Below are 22,069 nucleotides of genomic sequence, written 5' to 3'. Positions count from 1 at the left end.
GGTTTCCAGGGATGGAGAGCAGGGGCAGGGAGGGGTTCCTGGGGATGGAGAGTGGGGTGGAGGAAGGGCACTGGAGAGTGACTGTGTCTCTGTCCAGCTCCTGCGTAGGAATCCGGAACGTCGCCTGGGCTCCAGCGAGCGGGACGCTGAGGACGTCAAGAAGCAGCCGTTCTTCAGGGTCAGTCACCACCCCCATGTTAACCCCCCTCCTTCTTCTCCAAACATCCTGCCCTGCGGCCATCCCCCCCACTCCAGACAGAACAACCCTCCACTGCAGCCCCCGGCCCTGGCTACAGCCTGGCTCCTGCGGGGGTTCCCCCTATGGATGCTGGCATTGCCATGCCTGGCTCAGCCAGCAGGAGGCGATGCCCCCTCCCCCCATATCCAGGATGAAGTGCAGCCCCCTTGGTCTAAGATCACGTTAGACAACAGCGACCCCTGGTGCTGCACAGGGGCCTTGCGACCAGCACTGACTACCAGGTGAGAGCGCCCCCTGCTGTGCTTCCCATCCTGCAGCTGCCTTCCGCTGCCCAAGGCTTGGCCAGGGACACCCTGGCCTAGCCTGGTGGAGGTTCCCAAGGGCAGGGCTGACTCTCAGTCTGGCTGCAGCCACCCCCATTTGCTCACTGCTCCGCTCTCCGCCTCAGGTCATTGACTGGGAGGCCTTGCTGGCCCGGCAGCTCCCTCCCCCCTTCGTCCCCATCATCAAGGGGCGTGAGGACATCAGCAACTTCGACGAGGAGTTCACGGCAGAGGCGCCCGCGCTGACGCCGCCCCGCGAGCCACGCCCACTCACCGCTGCCGAGCAGGAGGCCTTCCGTCATTTCGACTACCTCGCGGACACCTGCTAGCCCGGGGGAGAGCTGGACCGCGGGAACGGACGGAGGGTTTTCCACCAGCGCCCCCTGGACTCTGAAGGACTCACTGGGCGGGGAACCTGCCCAGATCCGTGATCGGGGGGCAGTTTGGCTCCAAGGCTGCAGAAGCAAGACAAGGGGAGGTGGATCTCTTAGAGTCCCTGCCAGGGACTGCTGCCCCCCAACCCAACCCGCCCCGTCTGAGCCCCCGGCTGCCCTCTCTGCCCGTGACTTTCTCTTGGACCACTGTAGTTTTGCCAACAAGCAGAGGGGGGGGAACTCAGCGCTGGCCCCACCCTGGTTCCTACCCCCAGCCTGGGTCTGGCCCTGGCACTGCCGTGGGTGAAAGGCCAAGCCCCACTCCCTGCTCCCAGAGGTGGGTGCAGTGACAGGAGGGGTCTGTGCCCTGCATCCTGGGTGGAGGGAGGATGGGCACTGAGGGGAGGTGGGGGCAAGCTCATGGGGGTGGGGAGCTGTTGGTCCCTTGGGGCAAGTAGGGGCCACCCTGAGGGCAGAGGAGTGGCACCCAATGTTGAGTCCTGGGAGAGGACTTGTGGCTAGGTCCCAGAAGGGTGCCCAGGAGGGTCCCCCTCCTGCCCCTGCCATACAGTGACCCACCCCCCTGCCCCTCTCTGAGGCCCTTATCCTACTGCAGCTCTACAGAGGGTTCAGCTGCCCTCTGCCCCTGGCTCTGGGCCCATCTGCTCCCTCAGGGCCAGGCGAAGGTCAGCCTAGCCCTTTGCCTGAGGGCTCTGCCTCATATCATGGACCATCTGGAGCCAGGTGATGCAGGAGCTGGTGAGGGCAGCTGCCGCTGGGGCAGAGCATGGGGGCTATTTATACAGGGATCCCTGACCTGGCACTGAAATGCAGCCGCCTCTGGGGTGGGCTGTATCAGCTGCTTAACAACCACCAGCAACAGCGCAGAACAGTTTTAGGACTGGAGGGGAAAGGGGATCGTATGGGGACTGTAGGCACGTGGTAGGGGGCTGCCCTAAAGGGACTTTGGCCAGGAAGCTGGCGCTCCCACCCTGTCACTGGCCATGGGCTGGGGCATGTTTTTAAGAACATGGTGGCCAAACACCTGTCAGGGATGGTCTAGGTACCGGTGGCCCTGCCTGGGTGCAGAGTGCTGGACGTGACCTTGGGTTCTGCGATGACTGATCAGGGCTCCAGCTTTAGGGAGAGTGGATCCCTTCCCCGCAGCACAGCGCCCCCTAGTGCCGCGCTGGTGTTCTAGGGTCAGCAGTCACTGTGAAGGGAGAGCGCCCCTGCTGTGCTCCCCCACCCTGCTCCCAGTAGCACAGCGCCCCCTAGAGCTGTATGGGGGCACTGAGCCCGTGTCCCACTCCCTGCATTTTCCTTGTCTCTCACCTGTCTGACTGCACTCGGCATGATATCCTAGCCCCCGTGCATTGCATGAAGGTTAGAGGGGCTGGAGCCACATCACTCCTGATAAAGGGGAGCAGGCGGCTCCCTGGGTATGACTGGGGTGAGAGCTGGGAGCTGCTGGCCCCATGGGAAGGTCAGGCAGGCACAAGGGCTGAGGGCACAGCAAATCCACAGGGGCTGGAGGAAGGGGTTCCCTGTGTACCCCCATCCCCAGGGGTAGGGGGAGGCCACTGTCTACGTTCCCACCCACAGGGTGCTGCCCTGTCCTGCAGCACCTCCCCATGGGAGCTTCATGCACCTGCCTGCTGCTCCAGCCCCCACTGAGCTGTGCCCCTCACCGCAGTGTCGGGGATGCAGGGAAGCGTTGCCACAATGGGCTGTTCTCATCCTGCTTGGCAGGAGTCGAGCCCATTGCTTATGAATGGATGCGGGGGACTAGTGATGGAGGTGGGGCTGGGAATCAGGACTCCTGGGTTCTGTTACTGATGGGGAAGAAAGAAGGGTCTAGTGGTTAAAGAGGGGCATATGGCCAGAAGTCAGGGTTTTGTCCTGGACCTAGGAGAGTGGATTCTAGTGGTTAGAGCAGGAGGGGCTGGGAGCCAGGATTTCTGGGTTCTGTTCCCGGCTCTGCCACTTACTTGCTGTGTGTGCCTGGCCGAGTCACTTTCCTTGTGCCTCAGTTTCCCCTTTATCATTCCCACCCCTGTCTGTCAGCCTTTGGGGTGTGGTCGCTCTGGCTTCAAAAAAAGGCTCAAGGTTACAGTCACCCCGCTGCCTGTCTGCCTTTTAACTACCTCTGTCCCCACAGGGAAACTCCCGGGCTGTGTTCTGTGGGGCAAGAGGGAGCCAGTCAGCTGCCTTTGTGGTATGATGTGAGTTGTAAATTATAGACTAGTTAAGCAAATGTTGCAGCCCAGCTGTCAGAGGCGTCTCATTGCAGGAGGCTAGAAGAGCCCTCAACGAGAGCAGCGCTGTGGGAAACCCTTTGGGAGCAGCAGCTGGGACTCAGGACTCCTGGGTTCCATGCCCAGCTCTGGGAGGAGAGTGGGGTCTAGTGGTTTGAGCAGTGGGGAGGGAGCTGTGAGCCAGAACTCCTGGGCTCAGTTCCTGCCGCTGCCACAGACCTTGGGCAAGCTTCCTGTGCCTCAGTTTCCCCACTGGTAACTTTGTGAGACTGATGCTCCCCTCCCCCTGGTTAAGAAGCACATTGAAGGCTGGGTAGGAAGCTCCCCACAATGGTGCTAAGAAGCTGCCAGATGGGACAAGCCAGAGGGACTGGGCAGAATGTGGTGGCACCATGGCTGGGCTCTCCACCTGCTGCAGAAGGCCCAGGAACCAACAGAGGCACCTGGCCTCAGTGCAGAGGGGGTTGATATGGACCTGGTGAGTTCAGTGGAGAGGAGAATCCCCTGGCAGAGATGGTAGCTGCAGCGCCCCCTTCTGGGGAACAGGGCAGTGCTGCAGGGGCCTGGAGTTTATTTAGCTCATCCAGGGCCCTGTGCATGGCAGTTTGGGACAGGAAGTGGAGGAAATGCCCAAATCCTGATGCTCCTATATGGGGATTGAGGGAGGCAGGGGGGATTTTCATGGAGGGAGCTGGAATGGAGCCTGGGCTCTGGGGGATCTATTCAGCATGCCTGGCCAGGATTGATGTCTGTTCTGAGCAGTAGACCTACTAGCAGCACAGCGCCCCCTATTGCCCCACAGGAGCATTGGGGTCATCACTGACTGAGGGGAAATGCTCCCTACTGACCACAGCGTCCCCTAGTCCTGCTCTTGGGTATTGAATTTGGTGCTATCTGCAAGGGGAGAGTGCCCCCTACGAGACTCCCTGTCCCTGCAGCACACCGCCCCCTGCTGCTGCAAGGGGGTAGTGGGTTCATACAGACTGAGAAGAGAGCTCCCCGTACTGGCATCTGTCCAGCTTTCTGCGGAGCCGCTCCACACGCCAGCAAATGCTTCAGCAGCCTCCTACGTGTCCCACTCATGCCTGGTCTTCCACCCAGCACTTGGGGCATCATGGCACAAATGCTCGGAGTCACCTCCCCAGTGGGGCTAGTTGCCAGCTCTCCATTGGTGCCCTACACTGACACCAGCTGGGGATCATTGACACCACTCGCGCAATGCTAAGTTACCTCTGCTGGGGCTCTGCCCTTCTGATGTGCTCCCAGAGCACATGGGGGCTGGGCAGAGGGGCCTTACCTTCTGCTAGTGTCTTGCCTCCAGACAGATGAGCCCTGGAGGAGCTGCACAGGATGTGGGGTGCACCTGGCTCTCCACCCACCACTGGGGAAGCCCACGTGGGCCCTGAGCCCTCCTACTGCTAGAGGGTAGCGGCTGAGCAGGTCAGCCATGGGCTGGTCCTGAAAGCTCATTCATAGCCATTGAGGAGAAGGGATCAGCGTGACCAGCTAGTCTGACACCTGCAAGGCTCAGCTCAGAGGTCTTGCAGCCCAGAGCTCTCTAGACACCTGTTTTGGGCTGGGCTGGGGCACCTGGGGGCCCAGGCTGGGTTGGGCAGCGGTTTGCCTCTCATGCATGTAACAGGCCCAGTGTGCCTGTACTCAGCTATTAACTCCCAATGCCGTGATCCCTGGAGGGCGCATCTCATGGCACCCATGCTGGCCCAGCACTGCCTCCTTGTGTCTCCTTCTGGCCTTGTCCTTAGCTCCTCTCTCGGCAGGAAGTGATAAAAGGCCTGATGCCAAGGTGATGGGCAGCGTGGTCTAAGCTAGCTCAGGGCTCAGAGGGAGGAGAAGAGAATCATGTTTCTTACAATGGTGTCAGGGGAAGCGACAATTAAGAACAGACACCTGCTGGGGGTGCTGTGCAAACACAGAACAACAGACATTGGGATGGCTTTGTTCGGAGCTGCACGGACACCTGCTGAGATGACCCTCGTCCCAAGGCCCTTGCAATCTAAATCAACACAACAAAGGTTAGGGGACAGCTGTAACCTGCAAGCCCTGCCCTCAGTCCCCAAGCCTGGTACAAGCCAGATGTTTGGGCTAAAATTATCAATTGTTAACAAACTGGCCATTTTGGCTGTTGTTGTTAGGGACCAGAGTTAACACCAACCAATATGGAGCATGGATAGTCACCATTGTGATGAATCCATAAGGGCTGGAATCTGGAATTCTGCAGAAATCAATGGAGAAGCTGGAGAAGAAATGAGCCGGCAGCCTATAGCACCTCCTACTGGCTAATCTCTGAGCCACACACCAATGAGTAAGGGGACATCCAGCATTGCTAACCCCAGGCATTTTAAAATCCTGAGTCACCCTCCCTCCACGCCCCAAATTGCAAGATTGTCCTAAAATGTCATGAGATTATTTTAAACAATAAACAGGGTGTGGGTTGCCAAATATATTTTCCATTCAAATGACTTTGTTTAACACATATTGGCTTTTTGATGAAAACTTGGAAAAACCCTACAACAAAATTTTGCCCTAAACTTTAAAAACATATTTTAAATTTGTTCCCAGGAAAACAATTCTTTCCTGGCTTGTTCTAACCCACGGCTCAGTTTATTCTGGTCTCTGAGTTCAGAGCATGTTGGGATCACATTGTATTAGTTAGTTAGTAGGTGTATTATGGTAATGCCTAGGCACCCCAGTCAGACCAAGACCTGGTGCTCAGTGCTGTACGTTATTAGATGTATTACAGTAGTGCCTAGGCATCCTAATCATGGGCCAGGAGCACATCGTGCCAGGTGCTGTACAAATACAGGCCAGGAAGACAGTCCCTGGCCCAAGGAGCAGCATCTCCCTGACCCCAGGACCTCTGCCTGCCAAATCCATCAAAGGTCCCTGTGTCACCACACGGGGGCGCTAGAGCTGCTGAACCAAATGGTTGGGAAAAAATTTCCACATGGGCTAAATGGCCTTTCCCCCTAGTTGTGTGGTTTTAAACTCCCCAAGTTCACCTGAAGCAGATACCCGGCGGGGGATGTTTTGTCCCAAACAATGAAACTTTGGCAAAGTTCTAAGCAGCTGAAAACGGAAACCTGGGGCAAAAACGTAGCTCCAGGCAGCTTACTGACGAAGTGCGTATTCACCCACAAAAGCTCATGCTCCAATACGTCTGTTAGTCTATAAGGTGCCACAGGACTCTTCGCTGCTTTTACAGATCCAGACTAACACGGCTACCCCTCTGATACTTGCTACTAGAGCTGTTCTATTAGTGGAATAACTGCATCCACACGGGGTCTTTACCCTGCTTTCGCAACAGGTCTGATCCAACTCCCAAGGAAAAACTCCCACCCACATCTAAACGGATGGAGCTAGAGCAGGAGGCCAGCTGTGTCTGGCTCAGGCTGATCTGGCCCTTTAAAGAAGATGGGTTTAGCCCACCCTCACCTGTAGTTAATTAGCTGCCCCCCCCAGGTGATGGGTTTGAGAGTGGGGCAGCAGAGAGCGATAAGAGGCCACCAAGCCAGGTGGTCAGAGAGACACAGCAGACCTGCAGGGAGCAGGTAGGGGCCTACAGAAGCTGGATCCTGGGGCAAGGGAAAGAATCAGGTTGCTTTGATTTCTCCTGTCTTGTTCTGGAGCATGAACCCCTTGCTGAAGAATGGGGCTGAAATCCTGCTACTGCTGGGGTGGGTTTATGTGTGCCCTGGTCCCACTGGCCTGCTATAGGGCTGGGGTGCCCCTCTGAGCCCTGGATCTGTATCAGTTTAGAGTCACCTAAGTCTCTGGCCTCAGTGTGGGGTATCGGGGGGGGGGGGGGGTTTCATGGGCTGTACTATACAGGGGGCCAGCGTAGATGATTAAATAATCCCTTCTAGTGTCAATTCTATGAAACGCCTCTTCATGTATGGGGGTAAAAGGCTTTGCTGCAGAAACAAATCCTAGGACTCCAGCATCTGGGGCTTTATGGGTCAGAGCTGGCTCCTCTGGCCAGAAAAATGTTCCTTGGATGAAACTGACACTTTGGCAGGACTGGGTTGAGGCAGATGAAATGTTGAAGGGCCAGAAGGAACCACTCAGATTCCTTGTTTGTAAATTAGACTGGTGGAAATATTTTAAGTACCCCACCCCACCCCCCAAAAAAATTCAGCATGGCCAGTTGTGATTTTTACCATAATGGCAGGTGCTCCTCAACCCAGATCAACAGCTAGAACAGATTCTAATTGTGCTTTAGGGAAAAGTGTGATTCCTCTGACTCCTTCCCACATTTGTTTTCCTTCCACATGGGACCAAAAATCTGTTTTTTTCCGTGAAGTGGCAGTTCTGTCTCCTGGCCACGGCCCCTGCAGGGGGGTGTCAGGGTCAGGGACACCCTGAGCACCCACAAGGAGGGTCAGAGTGGGCAGCCTTGGGGATGTCCCACTTTGTGCCCCCCCCCCCGGGGGAGCTGCTCCCTGCCCCCACACATGGATCCTGGACAGGGGTTGACAATCCAGGTCCCTCAGTGCAGCTTCTGCAGAGGGGGAGGAGTAGGGTGCAGGGGGCATGGGGGGGGTGGCTGTAAGGGCTGTCTGGGCCCCTAGCATGGGGGGGAAACTGGGGCCCCCGCACAGGTGTGGAGCTGGCCCCTTAGCAAGGGGGTCCCTGCTGCAGACACGCCCCCACCCCCTTGATTTGCTCTTCTCTGCCTGCCAAGGCCCCTCCCTCTCCTTTGTGACGCGCGGGGCCACGCCCCTCCTTTGGCCCCGCCCCTGACGGGAGCGGCGGTGGGAAGTGGCCCGCGCGCGAGGAGCAGGAGGAGGAGCAGGTGAAGGGGAGGGGAACCAACCGCCACATGGCCACGCCCCTATCGCTTTGTCCCGCTCCAAAGCTGCCCTGAGCCCCGCCTCCAAGGTCATAGCCCCGCCCACCGCCCCTGCAGTCTGACCTCCAAGAACCCCTCTCGCCCGTTACACCAGTGGGGAAACTGAGGCAGTGAGGTTAACACTTTCTCAAGCAGCCACTTACCTGGGGGCCTGGTGGGAGATGCCCCCTCCCCTTGCCCAGCTCCTTGTCATTGGGGCGCCTAGCCCGGAGCTGGGGCTGCTCCCACTATCGGGCACAGCCCCACCCTGGCCCCCTGCAGGAGGTGGCCTAGATGGGCCCTAACAGGGTTCCCCCGCTGCAGGGCCCTGGCCTGGGGGCTCCTGGGCACACCTGGGCAGGGGGGTTGGCAGCACCTCTGGGTGATCCTGAGACCGCCAAAGCAGGGGGCAGGTGAGGGCCTGTCCCCTCTTCCCCACCTAGGGCAGGGCCTGATCCCTCTCGGGGATTCTCTACAGCCAGGGCGAATCCGGCTTGGGGGCACCTCTATCTGGAATGGGAGCGTCCGGACGGACGGCTCATCTGGTTTGAATTCACCCTGTTAGCTAATTCAGATTATCTTCTCCGTGTAGACGAGGCCTTCACCCCCCACCCCGAGCTGGCGTGCTCTCCACTGCCCTTGGGAGATGCATGGGGGACTGGCGGCATCAGGCTAGGGGGCCAAGTAACCCGCTCTCCTGGCCGATTCCTTCAGGTAATGACTGCTCCCTGGTGGGGGCAAAACCCACGGCCCCCTGCCCCAGCCTCAGTGGCTCCCTGTCTTGCAGACGCTGAGCCAGGACCCTGGGATGACAGCCAAGCAGGGGTACGGTGGCACCTTCTGCCCAGAGGGCTCTGCCAAGGCCCAGTGCTTCAGCCCAGGCAGTGCAGCGAGCCTGGCTCCCTGCAGCCCTGAGCGCGGCCTGTTCTCTTCGCCCACGGCTGAAGCTTGCTGGCTGAGCTGCCCCGCGCCACAGGCCAAGTCCCCGACCCATGAGAACCTCGCGCTAGAAGAGCTGCTCACCCCTGTCACGGAGAAGCTCAAGTACCTGCTGAAGAAAGCAGAGGATTTTCAGACATACCTGCTCTACAGGTGGGGCGGGGGTGGGAGGGTGCCTGGCACTGGAGGGGGCTGGCGTGAGGGGATGTGGGGGGGGTGACTGGCAGAGGGGATGGCACCTAGCATGGGGGCAATGGGGAGGGGAGGGTGTACGGCAAAGAAGTGGGCCAACAGTGAATGGGGGGACAGCAGGGTAAGGGGGTTGGTACCAAGGGGGCAGTAGTGGTGGGGCAGTGGGGAGAGAAGGGGCTGGTGTGGGGGGTAGAGGTGATGGGAGGGGGAAGCCTGGCACAGAGGGGAGAGAAGAGACTAGCATGAGGGGTAAAGGTGGGGGCAGTAGGGGGAGGGGGAAGCCTGGCACAGAGAGGGCAGTGGGGAGTGAGGGAGCTGGCATGGGGGGCAGCGGTGGGGGGCAGGGTTAAGGGGAAGCCTGGCACAGAGAGGCAGTGTAGGGGGGCAGTGGGGAGAGAGGGGGCTGGCGGGGGGGGACAGATGTGGGGGCAGCCTGGCAGCAGGGTGGGAGCAGTGGGCCAGTTCACCTCCACCCCATCCCAAGTGGCTCTGTGTGCTGAAGGGAAGGGTCCAGGTAGCATTGAGCTGGGCAGAGCGGCTGACGCTGGCGAGGAGGCTGGGAACGCAGGGGAGGATGGACCCAGGATGGGTTGGAGCCCGCACTGGATCAGACAGTGCTGGGCAGGATTAATGCCTGACCAGCAGTCACCCCCCTCACAGCATCTCTCAGCCAGTCTACCATGCACAGCTCCCGGTGTGGGCAGTGCCGTGCCGGGATCCCAGCTGTCCTGCTGAGGGGCCAGGGGCTCATCTAGGCAGTACCCCACATAGTGGGGAGGCATGCCCTGCTAGGAGTCTGCCCTCCAGGGGAAAAGGAGAATTTGCCGGTCACCTCTGATCTAACCCAGCTGGGAGTGGAGGTTTCAGGAGCCATCTTTGCCCCCTGGAAGAGGCCAGTCTGTATCAAACAGGAGCTGTGGGTGCCCAGCTCTCTGCCAGGTGGCTCGTGGGCACTCTGAGCCCCAGGGCAGAATGGGGAGTGGTGTTGGGGCAGTACCCCCTGGAGATGCAGAACTTGCAGCTACCCAGGGCCAGGAGTGGGCTGGTGAGGAGCCAGGGAGCAGTAGGGGCCGCTCTTGTCTTGAAGTCACTGTTGATCCACATGGCCCTGCCTGGCACTGGGGCCCTGTGATTCAGGGTCAGGGGTCTCCACTTGTCGTCCGTGCCAATGAGCCTCCTCTGGCCCCTCGTGACCGGGTGCCCGCTGCCTTTCCAGCAGGGACAGGATGCAGAAGGAGCAGTTTGCCAAGGCCGTGCCCACCTTCCTGCAGATGTGCCAGCCCTACTTCGAATACCTGGAGTCCACCGCCCGCAGCTACAACTCTGGCCTGGGTGCCCTGCAGACGTCCGTGCGCAAGAGGGTGAGTGAGGCGGGGGTGGGGGTAGGATCACAGATGCCTGCATAGAGATTTGGGGGGGAGTGGGATGCGTCTGCCCCGCATCAGGGGCAAAAGGTCACCTGCCTTCTCTACTCTCCTGTTAAAGGTGTTGGATGGGGTGGAGGGAGCAGAAAGTGAGAACTCCTGGGTTTTACCGCCAGCTCGGGGAGGGGAGGGGAGTCTACTGGTTAGAGCAGGGGTGCTGGGAGTCTGGACCCCCAGCTCAGAGCTAACTGACACATACCTTGGATGTGACATTGTGATGCATTTGAATACAGGCTCCAGGAGCAGAACTGAAGGCTGAGGGTGATGTACTGGGCCAGAGGGCATGGGGCAGTGGTGGTAGTGGGGGCATTGTGCAGGGTGGGGGCTAGAGGTTCAAGGGGGGGCTAGGTAGCTGGGCATAGTGTGGGGTGTGGCTGAGGAGGGACAAGGCAGGGCTTGGCTGGGGTGTCGTCTGGATCACTGTTGGGTCCAGTCCCATTGAATGTCCTCACTAACGAAATGGGGGGGGGGCTCCAGCCCCCAGTGCAGACCAGCGAAGGGTACCCGTCCTCCAGCCAGGCTCTGTTGGGGGGTAGAAGGGGCCAGGTTACCAGCCTGCCCTAGACACGCTGGGCTGGGATGCCTGGAGGCCGGTGGCTGGCAGGACACAGGAGGCTGCCATTGGGCTCAGTGACTTGACGAGGGGTGGCAGCCCTCCTGTGAGTAAGACCAGGAAGGGGACTGAGCTGCCCATCCTGGGAAGGCTTCCTTGTGACTCCTCCTGCCCCTCACCCCGGTATCAGGGCAGCCCCGAGATCCAAGCTGTTGATTGTGACTGAATGCTGACTCTCGGGGTCCCTCCCTGCCTGGTGCTGCGGGACACCCTCCCCCTCCAGGGTCCTGCCCTCAGCTCAGTGCCAGGTCCACACCCAGAGGCTCCCTGTCTATCTCCCCTGCAGCTGCTGGAGATCTCAGAGCAGCTGGCGTTGCGACTGGAGCAGCTGGTGCTGATGTACGCCTCCTTCAGCTTCGTCTCCCTGGAGGACACCGATCCCTTCAAGTATGTGAGGGTGGGGGCTCAGCAGGGGGCGCTCTCCCTTCGCAGTCAGCACAGACCCCTGTACATCATTAGGGGGCGCTGTGCTGCAGGGAACGGGGTGGGGGCTCAGCAGGGGGCGCTCTCCCTTCGCAGTCAGCACAGACCCCTGTACATCATTAGGGGGCGCTGTGCTGCAGGGAACGGGGTGGGGGCTCAGTAGGAGGAGCTGTTCCTTTTCAGTCAGCCCCAATGCCCTTATGCAGCGCTAGGGGGCGCTATGCTGCAGGTGGCAGAGGACGCTGGCCCCTCCATGGCTCCCCCTGCTGGAGAGGGGCCTTTTACCCCATCTGTTTCATTTTTCTCCCCCTCCCCCAGCGTCTCATGTTTCTTCTGCGGCCGCTTCTGGCTGAGCGAGTGGCGCCAGCTCTCTGTCTTCCGCTTCTGCATCTCCGCGCCCTACACAGCCGCCCACCTGCCCCGCAACCTCTACAAGAAGATGCGCTGGAACCTGGACATTCTGGAGGAGGGGGTGGGCGCCGGGGGGCAGCGGCGGGGGCACCGCACTGAGTAGTGAGCTGCTGGGCCCTGGGGTGGGGCCTGGGCCCGAGGGAGATTTGATGTTGAGCTGCAGCGATTCAGCCGAGCCCCGGGGTTAGGGGACAACCCTGCCCCCCATCCCTTCCTGCCTCGTAGGCAGGGACCTAGGGGCATCTGTGGTGGGAGGGCAGCAGGGAGCTCAGGTATAGATGGAGGGGTTTACTTGGCCCCCCATTGGGCACTGTGTGCCCCCCTGACTACCACCCCTTCCCTCTGCCAGGCATCTCACCCGATCTCCAATTTACACTGCTCCCTGCAGACTCCTCCCCAGCCCCCTGCCCCAGATTGTCTCTTGGGGCGGGGGGGGGGCTTTGCCCCAGTCCGACCCCTCCCCCTACCTTCACCCCCAAATTTTGTTGCAGCTACTTCCTGTGCTTCCGGGACACGGGCAGGGAGAACGCTGTCAAGATGCAGAAGCTCTGGTCCATCGGGCGCTGGGTGCCCCTGAACCCAGATGCAGAGCACTCCTCTGACGTCCTGCAGTGGTGAGTGCCGGGGCGTGGGCCAAGGGGCTGTGGGGCAGGGAGGGGTGTCTGGCTGCAGCAGTGAGAGATGGGGAGCTGCCATGAGGGGGTAGGGGTTTGCTGTCAATCCTAGTGATGTGGTCCGACCCAGTTGACCCCACGTCCCCATGACCCTGTCTCCACCCAAGACCCTCCCTGCGGAGGCAGTGCCCAAACCCATCCTGCTGCAGGCATCGCGGGCTGAGCCTTGAGTGACCCTGGACCAGGGAACAGAGAGTAGTGCCCCCTCCTGCCAGGGCTGACAAGGGCCCCAGGGTTGGGGTGGGGGTCTGTCAGCCAGGTGGGTGAGGGGCAGCCAGAGGGCTCAGGAGACAGGGAGGGGCAGGGAGAGCAATGGCTGGGTGGATCGGAGCAATCTGAGTGCTCTGACTGGGTTGGGCGCCCCTGGCAGTGGGTGAGTGTGGTCCTGGCAGGGTGTGGGGGCCCGGCTGGCTCTGGGCGGGGGCTGGGCAGGGTGCACCTGGGCAGGGCTTGGCTGGGTGCTGGCTGGCCTGGGTGCCCCTGGGCCTGGGCAGAGGCTGTAACGTGCCCCTCGCTCTCCTTGCAGGGTGCTGTGCCGGCAGCCCACGGGTGACTTCCAGCCACTGCTGACCATTGGTTTCGAGGAACCCTCGCACACCCTGGCCACCGACCTGCTGGTGCAGATCCTGAGCGCCCCGGCCTGCGCACCCCTCCCCTGCCCAGGCACCAGCAGGGAGCCCTTACACTGGGGGAGCCCAGGAGGGCAGGGACAGTAGCACAGCCCCTGTGTGGCTTCCTGGGGCGCAGGGGGCAAGTGCTGGCTACTTGCCTCCTGCTGGGCCCCTCACCTTGGTGCCAGGGCAGCCCTGACACCCAAACAGGCCCATTGTATTTTAATTGACACTGACTCTTTTAAAACTCCTCTGATTCTAGGCCCAAGAGGGTCGTTAGCCTTCGCGAGGGGAGGCTACTCAGCCCTGACTCCACTCCGCCCTTGGGGCTGGAGGGCAGGCTGGGGACCCATCTCTGCAGAGTTCACCCCACTGCCTCTAGAAGGGCTGTTACCCGGGAGGGGTGGGGCAGCTCAGGCCCAGTGGGGTAGTGGGGGTAAAAGAGAAGAGGGTTGGGGCTGCTCGGTCCATAAACCCTCCCCTGAAAAAGCCCCAGACAGGGGCTGGATCCCTGCTGTTAATGCAGAACAGGGGGTCTCCACAGGCTCCCCTGATCTGTGAGCAGCCCCATAATCCCACCCCAGGCCCCATCTGCCGGGGTTTCGTCTCCCTCCCCCTCCTGTTCCTCAAACTTGCTGGGCACTGAGAATCCTCCTCTCCCCCCCGCCCCCACCCCCACCCAATGTGCACAGAGCACCATAGGGTCTCCTCCCCTACCCGAATTTGAGCTGGAGACCCCTCTCCCCTGATCTCCACAGAGCCCTGTGCAAGGGCTCCCCCTCTTCCCAACCCAAGTGCAATTCTTATTTATAACCTTGTGTTTTTGCAATAAAAGTTTGGTTCTTGGCACTGGGAAGGCTGCTGGGCTGATTGGCTTGGGGTGGGGGCTGCAGGACTGGCTGGGTCTGGCAGCGTGGGGGGAGAAGGCTTGAAGTGGCACAGCCTAGTGGACTCTGGAAACCTGAGCTCCATTCCCACCTCTGCCACTGAACTGCTGAGTGATTTGGGGCAAGGTTTGTCCCCTCCCTGTGTCTAAGTTTCTCCATCTACAGCACAGGAATAATGAGACTGAACTTGTGTGTGCAGAGCTTTGAGATCTACGGCTGGGAAGCGCTAGATAAGAGATGGATGATGCTATTATTCTGGGGTAAATGGGAGAGTGGACCTAGCGCCCCCCATTGGGAATACCCTGATGGCCTCTGATTAGCGGTGCCTGGTGAGGCCAGGATGTCTTTTATGGGCCCATCCAGCAGCTCCTAGCTATGTGGGGAGCTAACCCTGTCTGCCCCACAAATGACAACAAAGGGCCCTCCCTCCCAGAGCTAAGAAGCCCAGCCCAGCCTGGTTCTGAGGTTGCCACATGCCAGGGCAGACAAGGCCTAAGCCAAAGGGCCTGGCTGGATCCTTATCCCAGTTACTCCAGAGTGAATCCAGTGCAGCTACTCCAGTTTCACGCCAAGGCAACTGCAGCAAGATGCTGCTCTGTACACATGGCCTTCAGCATGGTGAGGGTATGCTGGGGAGGATGGGAACTAGAGCTGTGATGTTTTTCATCCTTTTTTTTCCCCAGCACAAAAATGCAGACTTGGTGATGCTGAGTTTGCCAAATTGTTTCAGTTGGGGCAAGGGGGAATCAGAAAAAATCGAAATGTTTCCATGAAGTTTTTTAATGCAGGACATTTTGAACCAAAAAACCCCAAACAAATCAAAATGGAAGCATTAACTTTGACACGAAACCAGACTCTCTCTCTCTCTTTTTTTTTTTTTTTTTTTTTTTTTTTTTTTTGGCCAAAAACATTAGAGATGCCATCCTGGATCAGCCCAATGGTCCATCTGGCCCAGTGTCCTGTCTCTGGCAGTGGCCAGTACCAGAGCTTCACAGGGTGTGTACAGGACAGGGCAATTGTTGGGTGATCCATCTCTGTCTTCCCCTCCTAGCTTTTGACAGTCAGTCTTAGGGTCACTATGAGCATGGGGTTGCATCCTTGACTATCTTGGCTAACAGCCATTGATGGATCTAATCTCCAGGAACTTATGTACTCCTGTTTTGAGCCCTGTTATACTTTTGGCCTTCACGGCGTCCCCTGGCAATGAGTTCCCCAGGTTAACTGTGCATTGTGTGGAAAAAGTGCTTCCTCTTGTTCGTATGAAGCTTGCTGCCTTTCTGTTTCATCGGGTAACCACCCGTTTTTGTACCGGGTGAAGGGGTAAATAACACTTCTCCACACTATTCACGATTTTGTATCCTCCCCCCCCCCCGTTGTCTAATTTCGAAGCTGAACTGCCCCAGTCTTTTTACTTTCCCCTCCTATGGAAGCCATTCCATACCCTTGACCATCTTTGTTGCCTTTCCCTGAACCTCTTCCAGTTCCTCCATATCCTTTCTGAGATGGAGCAACCAGAACTGGACACCGTATTCCAGGTGTTGGCACACCATAGTGGCTCTGTGATATTTTGTCTTATTTTCTACTCTGTTCCTAACATTGTTTGCTTTTTTGACCACTGCTGCACCCTGAGTGGATGTTTTCAGAGAACTCTCCATGATGAGACCATGAAGCCAAACTTGAACAGCTTAATGGGACAAAATCGGAGGTCCCAGACAATCTTCATCCAAGAATATTAAAGGAACCGGCGCATGAAATTGCAAGCCCATTAGCGAGAATTTTTAATGAATCGGTAAACTCGGGTTGTACCGTACGACTGGAGAATTGCTAACATAGTTCCTATCTTTAAGAAAGGGAAAAAAAGTGATCCGAGTAACTATAGGCCTGTTAGTTTGACATCTGTAGTATGTAAGGTCTTGGAAAAAATTTTGAAGGAGAAAGTAGTTAAGGACATTGAGGTCAATGGTAATTGGGACAAATTACAACACGGTTTTACTAAAGGTAGATCGTGCCAAACCAACCTGATCTCCTTCTTTGAGAAGGTGACAGATTATTTAGACAAAGGAAATGCAGTAGATCTAATTTACCTCGATTTCAGTAAGGCATTTGACATGGTTCCACATGGGGAATTATTAGTCAAATTGGAAAAGATGGGGATCAATATGAAAATTGAAAGGTGGATAAGGAACTGGTTAAAGGGGAGACTACAACGGGTCGTACTGAAGGGTGAACTGTCAGGCTGGAAGGAGGTTACTAGTGGAGTTCCTCAAGGATCAGTTTTGGGACCAATCTTATTTAACCTTTTTATTACTGATCTTGGCACAAAAAGCGGGAATGTGCTAATAAAATTTGCGGATGACACAAAGCTGGGGGGTATTGCTAACACGGAGAAGGACCGGGATATCATACAGGAAGATCTGGATGACCTTGTAAACTGGAGTAATAGTAATAGGATGAAATTCAATAGTGAAAAGTGCAAGGTCATGCACTTAGGGATTAATAATAAGAATTTTAGATACACGTTGGGGACGCATCAGTTGGAAGCAACAGAGGAGGAGAAGGACCTTGAGGTATTGGTAGATCACAGGATGACTATGAGCCGCCAATGTGATACGGCTGTTAAAAAAGCTAATGCGGTTTTAGGATGCATCAGGCCAGGTATTTCCAGCAAAGATAAGGAGGTGTTAGTACCGTTATATAAGGCGCTGGTGAGACCCCACCTGGAATACTGTGTGCAGTTCTGGTCTCCCATGTTTAAGAAGGATGAATTCAAACTGGAACAGGTTCAGAGACAGGCTACTAGGATGATCCGAGGAATGGAAAACCTGTCCTATGAAAGGAGACTCAAAGAGCTTGGCTTGTTTAGCCTAGCCAAAAGAAGGCTGAGGGGGGATATGCTTGTTCTTTATAAATATATCAGAGGGATTAATATTAGGGAGGGAAAGGAATTATTTAAGCTTAGTACCAATGTAGACACAAGAACGAATGGGTATAAACTGGACACTAGAAAGTTTAGACTTGAAATTAGACGAAGGTTTCTAACCATTAGAGGAGTGAAGTTCTGGAACAGCCTTCCAAGGGGAGTAGTGGGGGCAAAAGACATATCTGGCTTTAAGACTAAGCTTGATAAGTTTATGGAAGGGATGGTATGATGGGATAGCTTAATTTTGGCAATTGATCTTTGATTACCAGCAGATAAGTATGCCCAGTGGTCGGTGATGGGATGTGGGATGGGATGGGATCTGAGTTACTGCAGAGAATTCTTTCCTGAGTGCTGGCTGGTAAGTCTTGCCCACATGCTCAGGGTTTAGCCGACTGCCATATTTGGGGTCGGGAAGGAATTTTCCTCCAGGGCAGATTGGCAGAGGCTCTGGAGGTTTTTCGCCTTCCTCTGCAGCGTGGGGCATAGGTCACTTGCTGGAGGATTCTCTGCAGCTTGAGGTCTTCAAACCACAGTTTGAAGACTTCAGTAACTCGGACATAGGTTAGGGGTTTGTTATAGAAGTGGATGGGTACGGTTCTGTGGCCTGCTTTGTGCAGGAGGTCAGACTAGATGATCACATTGGTCCCTTCTGACCCTAAAAGTCTATGAGTCTATGATCTTTCTTGGGTGGGACCAGCTAATGCAGATCCCATTACTGCATAGGCACAGTTGGGATTGTTTTTTCCCAGTGTGTATTACAGTACTTATCAATGTTGGATTTCAGCTGCCATTTTATTGATCATTTTGTTGCCCAGTCGCCCGGTTTTCTGTCATTCCCCTGTAACTCCTTGCAGTCAGTTTGGGCTGAATTCACTTGAATAAGTTTGTATCATCTGCCAACTTTGCCACCTCACTGTTCACCCCTTTTTCCAGATCATTTATGACTACGTTGAACAATGCTGGTCCCATCACAGATCCGTGGGGGATCCCGCTGCTCACCTCTCCCCATTGTGAAAACTGAGCATTTATTCCTCCCCTTCATTTCCTATCTTTTAACCAGTTTCCAATCCATGGGAGGACCTTTCCTCTTATCCTATGACAGCTTACTTATCTTAAGAGCTTTGGTGTGGGACCTTGTCAAAAGCTTTCTGAACGTCCAAGCATATCATATCCACTGGATTCTCCTTGTCCACATGCTTGTTGATTCCCTCAGAGAATTCTAATAGAGTGGTGAGGCATGATTTTCCTTTACAAAAGCTGTATTGATCCTTCCCAACATACTGGGTCTGCTAATTCTGTTCTTTACTATAGTTTCAGCCGATTTGCCTGGTTTACTGACCAGGTTAGGTTTAGCAGCCTGTAATTGCCAGGAATGTCTCAGACTAGATGATCACATTGGTCCCTTCTGACCCTAAAGTCTATGGACTCCTTTTTAAAAATCAGTGTCCTCTGCCTAGCCACCAGCCATCTGGGTCAGAGGATTTCAGTGCTAGGTTGCATAGCAGTTAGTAGTTCTGCAATTTCATATTTGAGTTTCTTCAGCTCTCTTGGGTGAATGCCAATTGTCCCCAGTGACTGATCAATCTGTTCTAAAACCTCCTCCACTGATGCATCCATGGGAGACAGTGCTTCAGGTTTGTGGCCCAGAAAAGATAGCTTTGAAATGGGGATCCCCCCCACCCCTGCCACCCTCTGCAGTGAAGACGGATGCAAAGAATTCGTGTGACTTCTCAGCACCAGCCTGGCCTGAAATGACTTTTTCGGGGGAGATGCTGGAGCATCAAACAACTGGTGATTCATCCACCTCCCCCAGCATTACCATCCTCCCTGGCAATCGCAGGGGCAGCTGAGCGGGATGCTGTGGGCCTGAAGCTCCAGCAGCTGTGCTGTGATGTGGCGGCTGGCGACTGCTCTGGCCTGGGTTAGGCAGGAGGGCAGCGGGGACGGCTGCAGGATCTTTGCAGCCTAGCTGTCTTGGTCATGCTTGGATTTCACTGTGTTCAGAGCAGCTCCCTCGCCCAGGCCTTTTCCCTGAGGGCAAGGTGGCATGTGAGGGAGATGCTGGGACACATCTACCCCTTCTCCAGCCTGGATAAGCAGAGAGGGGCTGGGCACGGGGGAGCCTTCCTCTCCCTGGGGTGCCAAGGCTCTGCCCTCCGAACCAGAGATTTCCTCCCCCTCCATCATCCAGTTCTGCGGGGTGGGGGCTGCCGGATGTTCTGGGCCCACTGCCCCTTATTTCCCATCCTTGGCACCAGGCTCCCAGCAGCACACAGGAGGGGTATAGAAGGCCCAGTGAGCAGTTTTCCCCAGGAATTGAAATGGGAGGTGAGCGATGTTCAAAAATCCAGGGAGGGGCTTAGGAACGGTGAGGGGTGAGACCGTTAGGGTGAAAGTGGGCTGTACGGCACCATAGTAAAATCTGAAAATTGTTTCACGATCACTTTATTAGATTTAACTTGTTTTTAAATCCTCACACAAATTAAGGTTGGCTACATGAGCCTGCTATGAAGCACGATAGCTACATCCTTCTTGGTTTCTTGTAACTTTGCACAACTCTGTTAATGAACTTCTCAAATGCAGGGCATTCATGTTCATGGGTCTGGTACTTCCAGTCCTTCGTGATATGCTCATGATCAGGCAAAAGGCCACTTTTTTCAGAACACAAAATTCTATTCGATGAGGAAAAACAATGCTCAGCTGTAGCAGTTGTGACTGGGAGTAGAAAGAGATGAATTCCTCCTCCTTTCGTTCCAGGAAACATAGCACAAAGATCGGGTTGAGCCACAAGTGATGATAAAGAAGAAGTTGAAGTCAAATTTTGATTCATTTGTTGTATGATATTCCACTCTGCGTTCAGATTCTCTGGTCTGCCCTGATCACATGGCAGCCCCGTGGCTGGTAGTGCCTCATTCTGTCAGGGTTTTATAAGACCGGCATCTGTAAAAGCTACACAGGAGTTGAGTAGAATCCAGAAGTTACGGTTGTAGAGATGCAAGAATCAATCTGTGTACTTTACTTTTTCAGCTGGCTTAACAAACACTTCTTGTCCACTTCATTTAAGGCAGGGGTCGGCAACCTTTCAGAAGTGCTGTGCTGAGTCTTCATTCATTCACTCTGATTTAAGGTTTTGCATGCCAGTAATACATTTTAACCTGCTCTTAAAAATCTCCAGTGACAGACAGTCACCTGCTGTGACTCCCTAGGCAATTCATTCCAGTGTTTAACCACCCTGACAGTTAGGAAGTTTTTCCTAATGTCCAACCTAAACCTCCCTTCCTACAATTTAAGCCCATTGCTTCTTGTCCTATCCTCAGCGGTTAAGGAGAACCATTTTTCTCCCTCCTCTATATAAATCCATGGTACACACACATCTTGAATCTTGTGTGAAGATCTGGTCATCCCATCTCAAAACATATATATTGGAATTGGAAAAGGCACAGGGAAGGGCAACAAAAATTATTAGGGAGATGGAACAGCTTCCATATGAGGAGAGATTAGTAAGACTGGGACTTTTCAGCTTGGAAAAGAGACGACTAAGGGGGGGGGGGCATGATCGAGGTCTATAAAATCATGACTGGTGTGGAGAAAGTAAATAAGGAAGTGTTATTTACTCCTTCTCCTAACACAAGAACTAGGGGGCGCCAAATGAAATGAATAGGCAGCAGGTTTAAAACAAACAAAAGGAAGTATTTCTTCACATGATGCACAGTTACCTGTGGAACTCCTTGCCAGAAGATGTGAAGGCCAAGACAATAACAAGGTACAAAAAGAACTAGATACATTTATGGAGGCTAGGTCCATCAATGGCAATTAGCCAGGATGGGCAGGGATCGCGTCCCTAGCCTCTGTTTGCCAGAAGCTGGGAACGAGTGACAGGGAAAGGATCACTTGATGATTACCAGTTCTGTTCATTCCCTCACTGTCGGAAGACAGGATACTGGGCTAGATGGAGCTTTGGTCTGACCCAGTATGACCATTCTTACATTCTAACAACCTTTTATTTACTTGAAAACTGTCACGTCCTCCCTCAGTCTTCTCTTCTCCAGACTAAACAAATCCAATTTTTTCAATCTTCCCTCATAGGTCATGTTTCCTAGACCTTTAATCATTATTCTTGCTCTCCTCTGGGCTTTCTCCAATTTGCCCACATCTTTTCTGAAATGTGGCGCCCAGAACTGGACACAATACTCCAGTTGAGGCCTAATCAGCGTGGAGTAGAGCAGAAGAATTTCTTCTTGTCAGTGCTTAATTTGTAATGAAAGAGGTGCAGGGACTCAAGCAATTTTTTTACATTCATAACTGATGCAGCAGGCCCAGAGGTGCCAGGACTATGAACTGCCAAGCCCAGAAGTGCCAGGGCGCAGCTTTAGCAAAAATAAAGCACTGCTTCCTGTGTCTTGCTTACAACTCTCCTGCTAAAACATCCCAGAATGATGTTCACTTTTTTTGCAAAAGTGTTACACTGTCAACTCATATTTAGCTTGTGATCCACTGGGACTCCCAGACCCCTTTCCGCAGTGCCCCTTCCTAGGCAGTCATTTCCCAATTTGTATGTGTGCAACTGATTGTTCCTTCCTAAGTGGAGTACTTCGCAATTGTCCTAGTGAACTTCATCCTATTTACTTCAGACTATTTCTCCAGTGTGACCAATCACTTTGAATTTTAATCGTATCCTCCAAAGCCCTGGGAGACCCTGCATGTCCCAGATAACCATCCACAAATGGACCCACACAAATGCATCCACTCAACCAATCCCACATTCACACCCACCCAGCTGCACCCTGGGCCCTGCACACAGGGACATGACCCCCACATTCACCCAACTGACTGCTGCCCTGGTCCCTTTGAACTTGGTCCTTCCCCCCTGCCCCCCACTGACCACCTGCCCCCTCAGCCCAGCTGCTCTGGAGCAGAACCAGGCACCAACAGTGAGCAAAATAACTCCTAACCCTACCCCTGCCCCTTCCCC

General features: G+C 55.3%; 2 protein-coding genes across 4 annotated transcripts in view; both read left to right on the top strand.

Moving 5' to 3' along the window:
- PKN1 (protein kinase N1) overlaps positions 1 to 3,153 on the top strand; it is a 50,152-nt gene extending 46,999 nt beyond the window's left edge. For both annotated transcript variants that reach the window (XM_050925196.1, XM_050925195.1), the window contains exons 21-22: positions 98 to 178; positions 648 to 3,153. In XM_050925196.1, coding sequence (XP_050781153.1) covers positions 98 to 178; positions 648 to 851 — 285 coding nt within the window. In that variant the 3' untranslated portion in view covers positions 852 to 3,153. The remainder of the gene's footprint in view (positions 1 to 97; positions 179 to 647) is intronic.
- On the top strand, positions 1,137 to 14,082 carry C16H19orf67 (chromosome 16 C19orf67 homolog). 2 transcript variants are annotated; one of them, XM_050925227.1, is made up of 7 exons: positions 1,137 to 1,233; positions 8,791 to 9,095; positions 10,354 to 10,495; positions 11,458 to 11,558; positions 11,913 to 12,107; positions 12,497 to 12,619; positions 13,206 to 14,082. In XM_050925227.1, the coding sequence occupies exons 2-7, from the start codon at positions 8,812 to 8,814 to the stop codon at positions 13,393 to 13,395; spliced, it is 1,035 nt and encodes a 344-aa protein (XP_050781184.1). In that variant the 5' UTR covers positions 1,137 to 1,233; positions 8,791 to 8,811; the 3' UTR covers positions 13,396 to 14,082. The 2 variants fall into 2 exon arrangements, with proteins under 2 accessions (XP_050781184.1, XP_050781183.1); XM_050925226.1 differs by having other exon boundaries at positions 10,351 to 10,495.
- The last annotated feature ends 7,987 nt before the right edge of the window (positions 14,083 to 22,069 follow it).

This window comes from Gopherus flavomarginatus, chromosome 16 (assembly GCF_025201925.1).
Source record: "Gopherus flavomarginatus isolate rGopFla2 chromosome 16, rGopFla2.mat.asm, whole genome shotgun sequence".
Classification (NCBI taxonomy): Eukaryota; Metazoa; Chordata; order Testudines; family Testudinidae; genus Gopherus; species Gopherus flavomarginatus.
The sequence above is the reverse complement of the archived record's forward strand: the minus strand, read 5'-3'. Positions and strand labels throughout refer to the sequence as shown.

Coding starts and splice junctions, on each gene's coding strand:
- C16H19orf67 (XM_050925226.1), top strand. CDS start 8,812: ATGACAGCCAAGCAGGGGTACGGTGGCACCTTCTGCCCAGAGGGCTCT. Junction 11,559..11,912: donor GAGGACACCGATCCCTTCAA/GTATGTGAGGGT, acceptor CCCCTCCCCCAG/CGTCTCATGTTTCTTCTGCG. Junction 12,620..13,205: donor TCCTCTGACGTCCTGCAGTG/GTGAGTGCCGGG, acceptor CTCTCCTTGCAG/GGTGCTGTGCCGGCAGCCCA.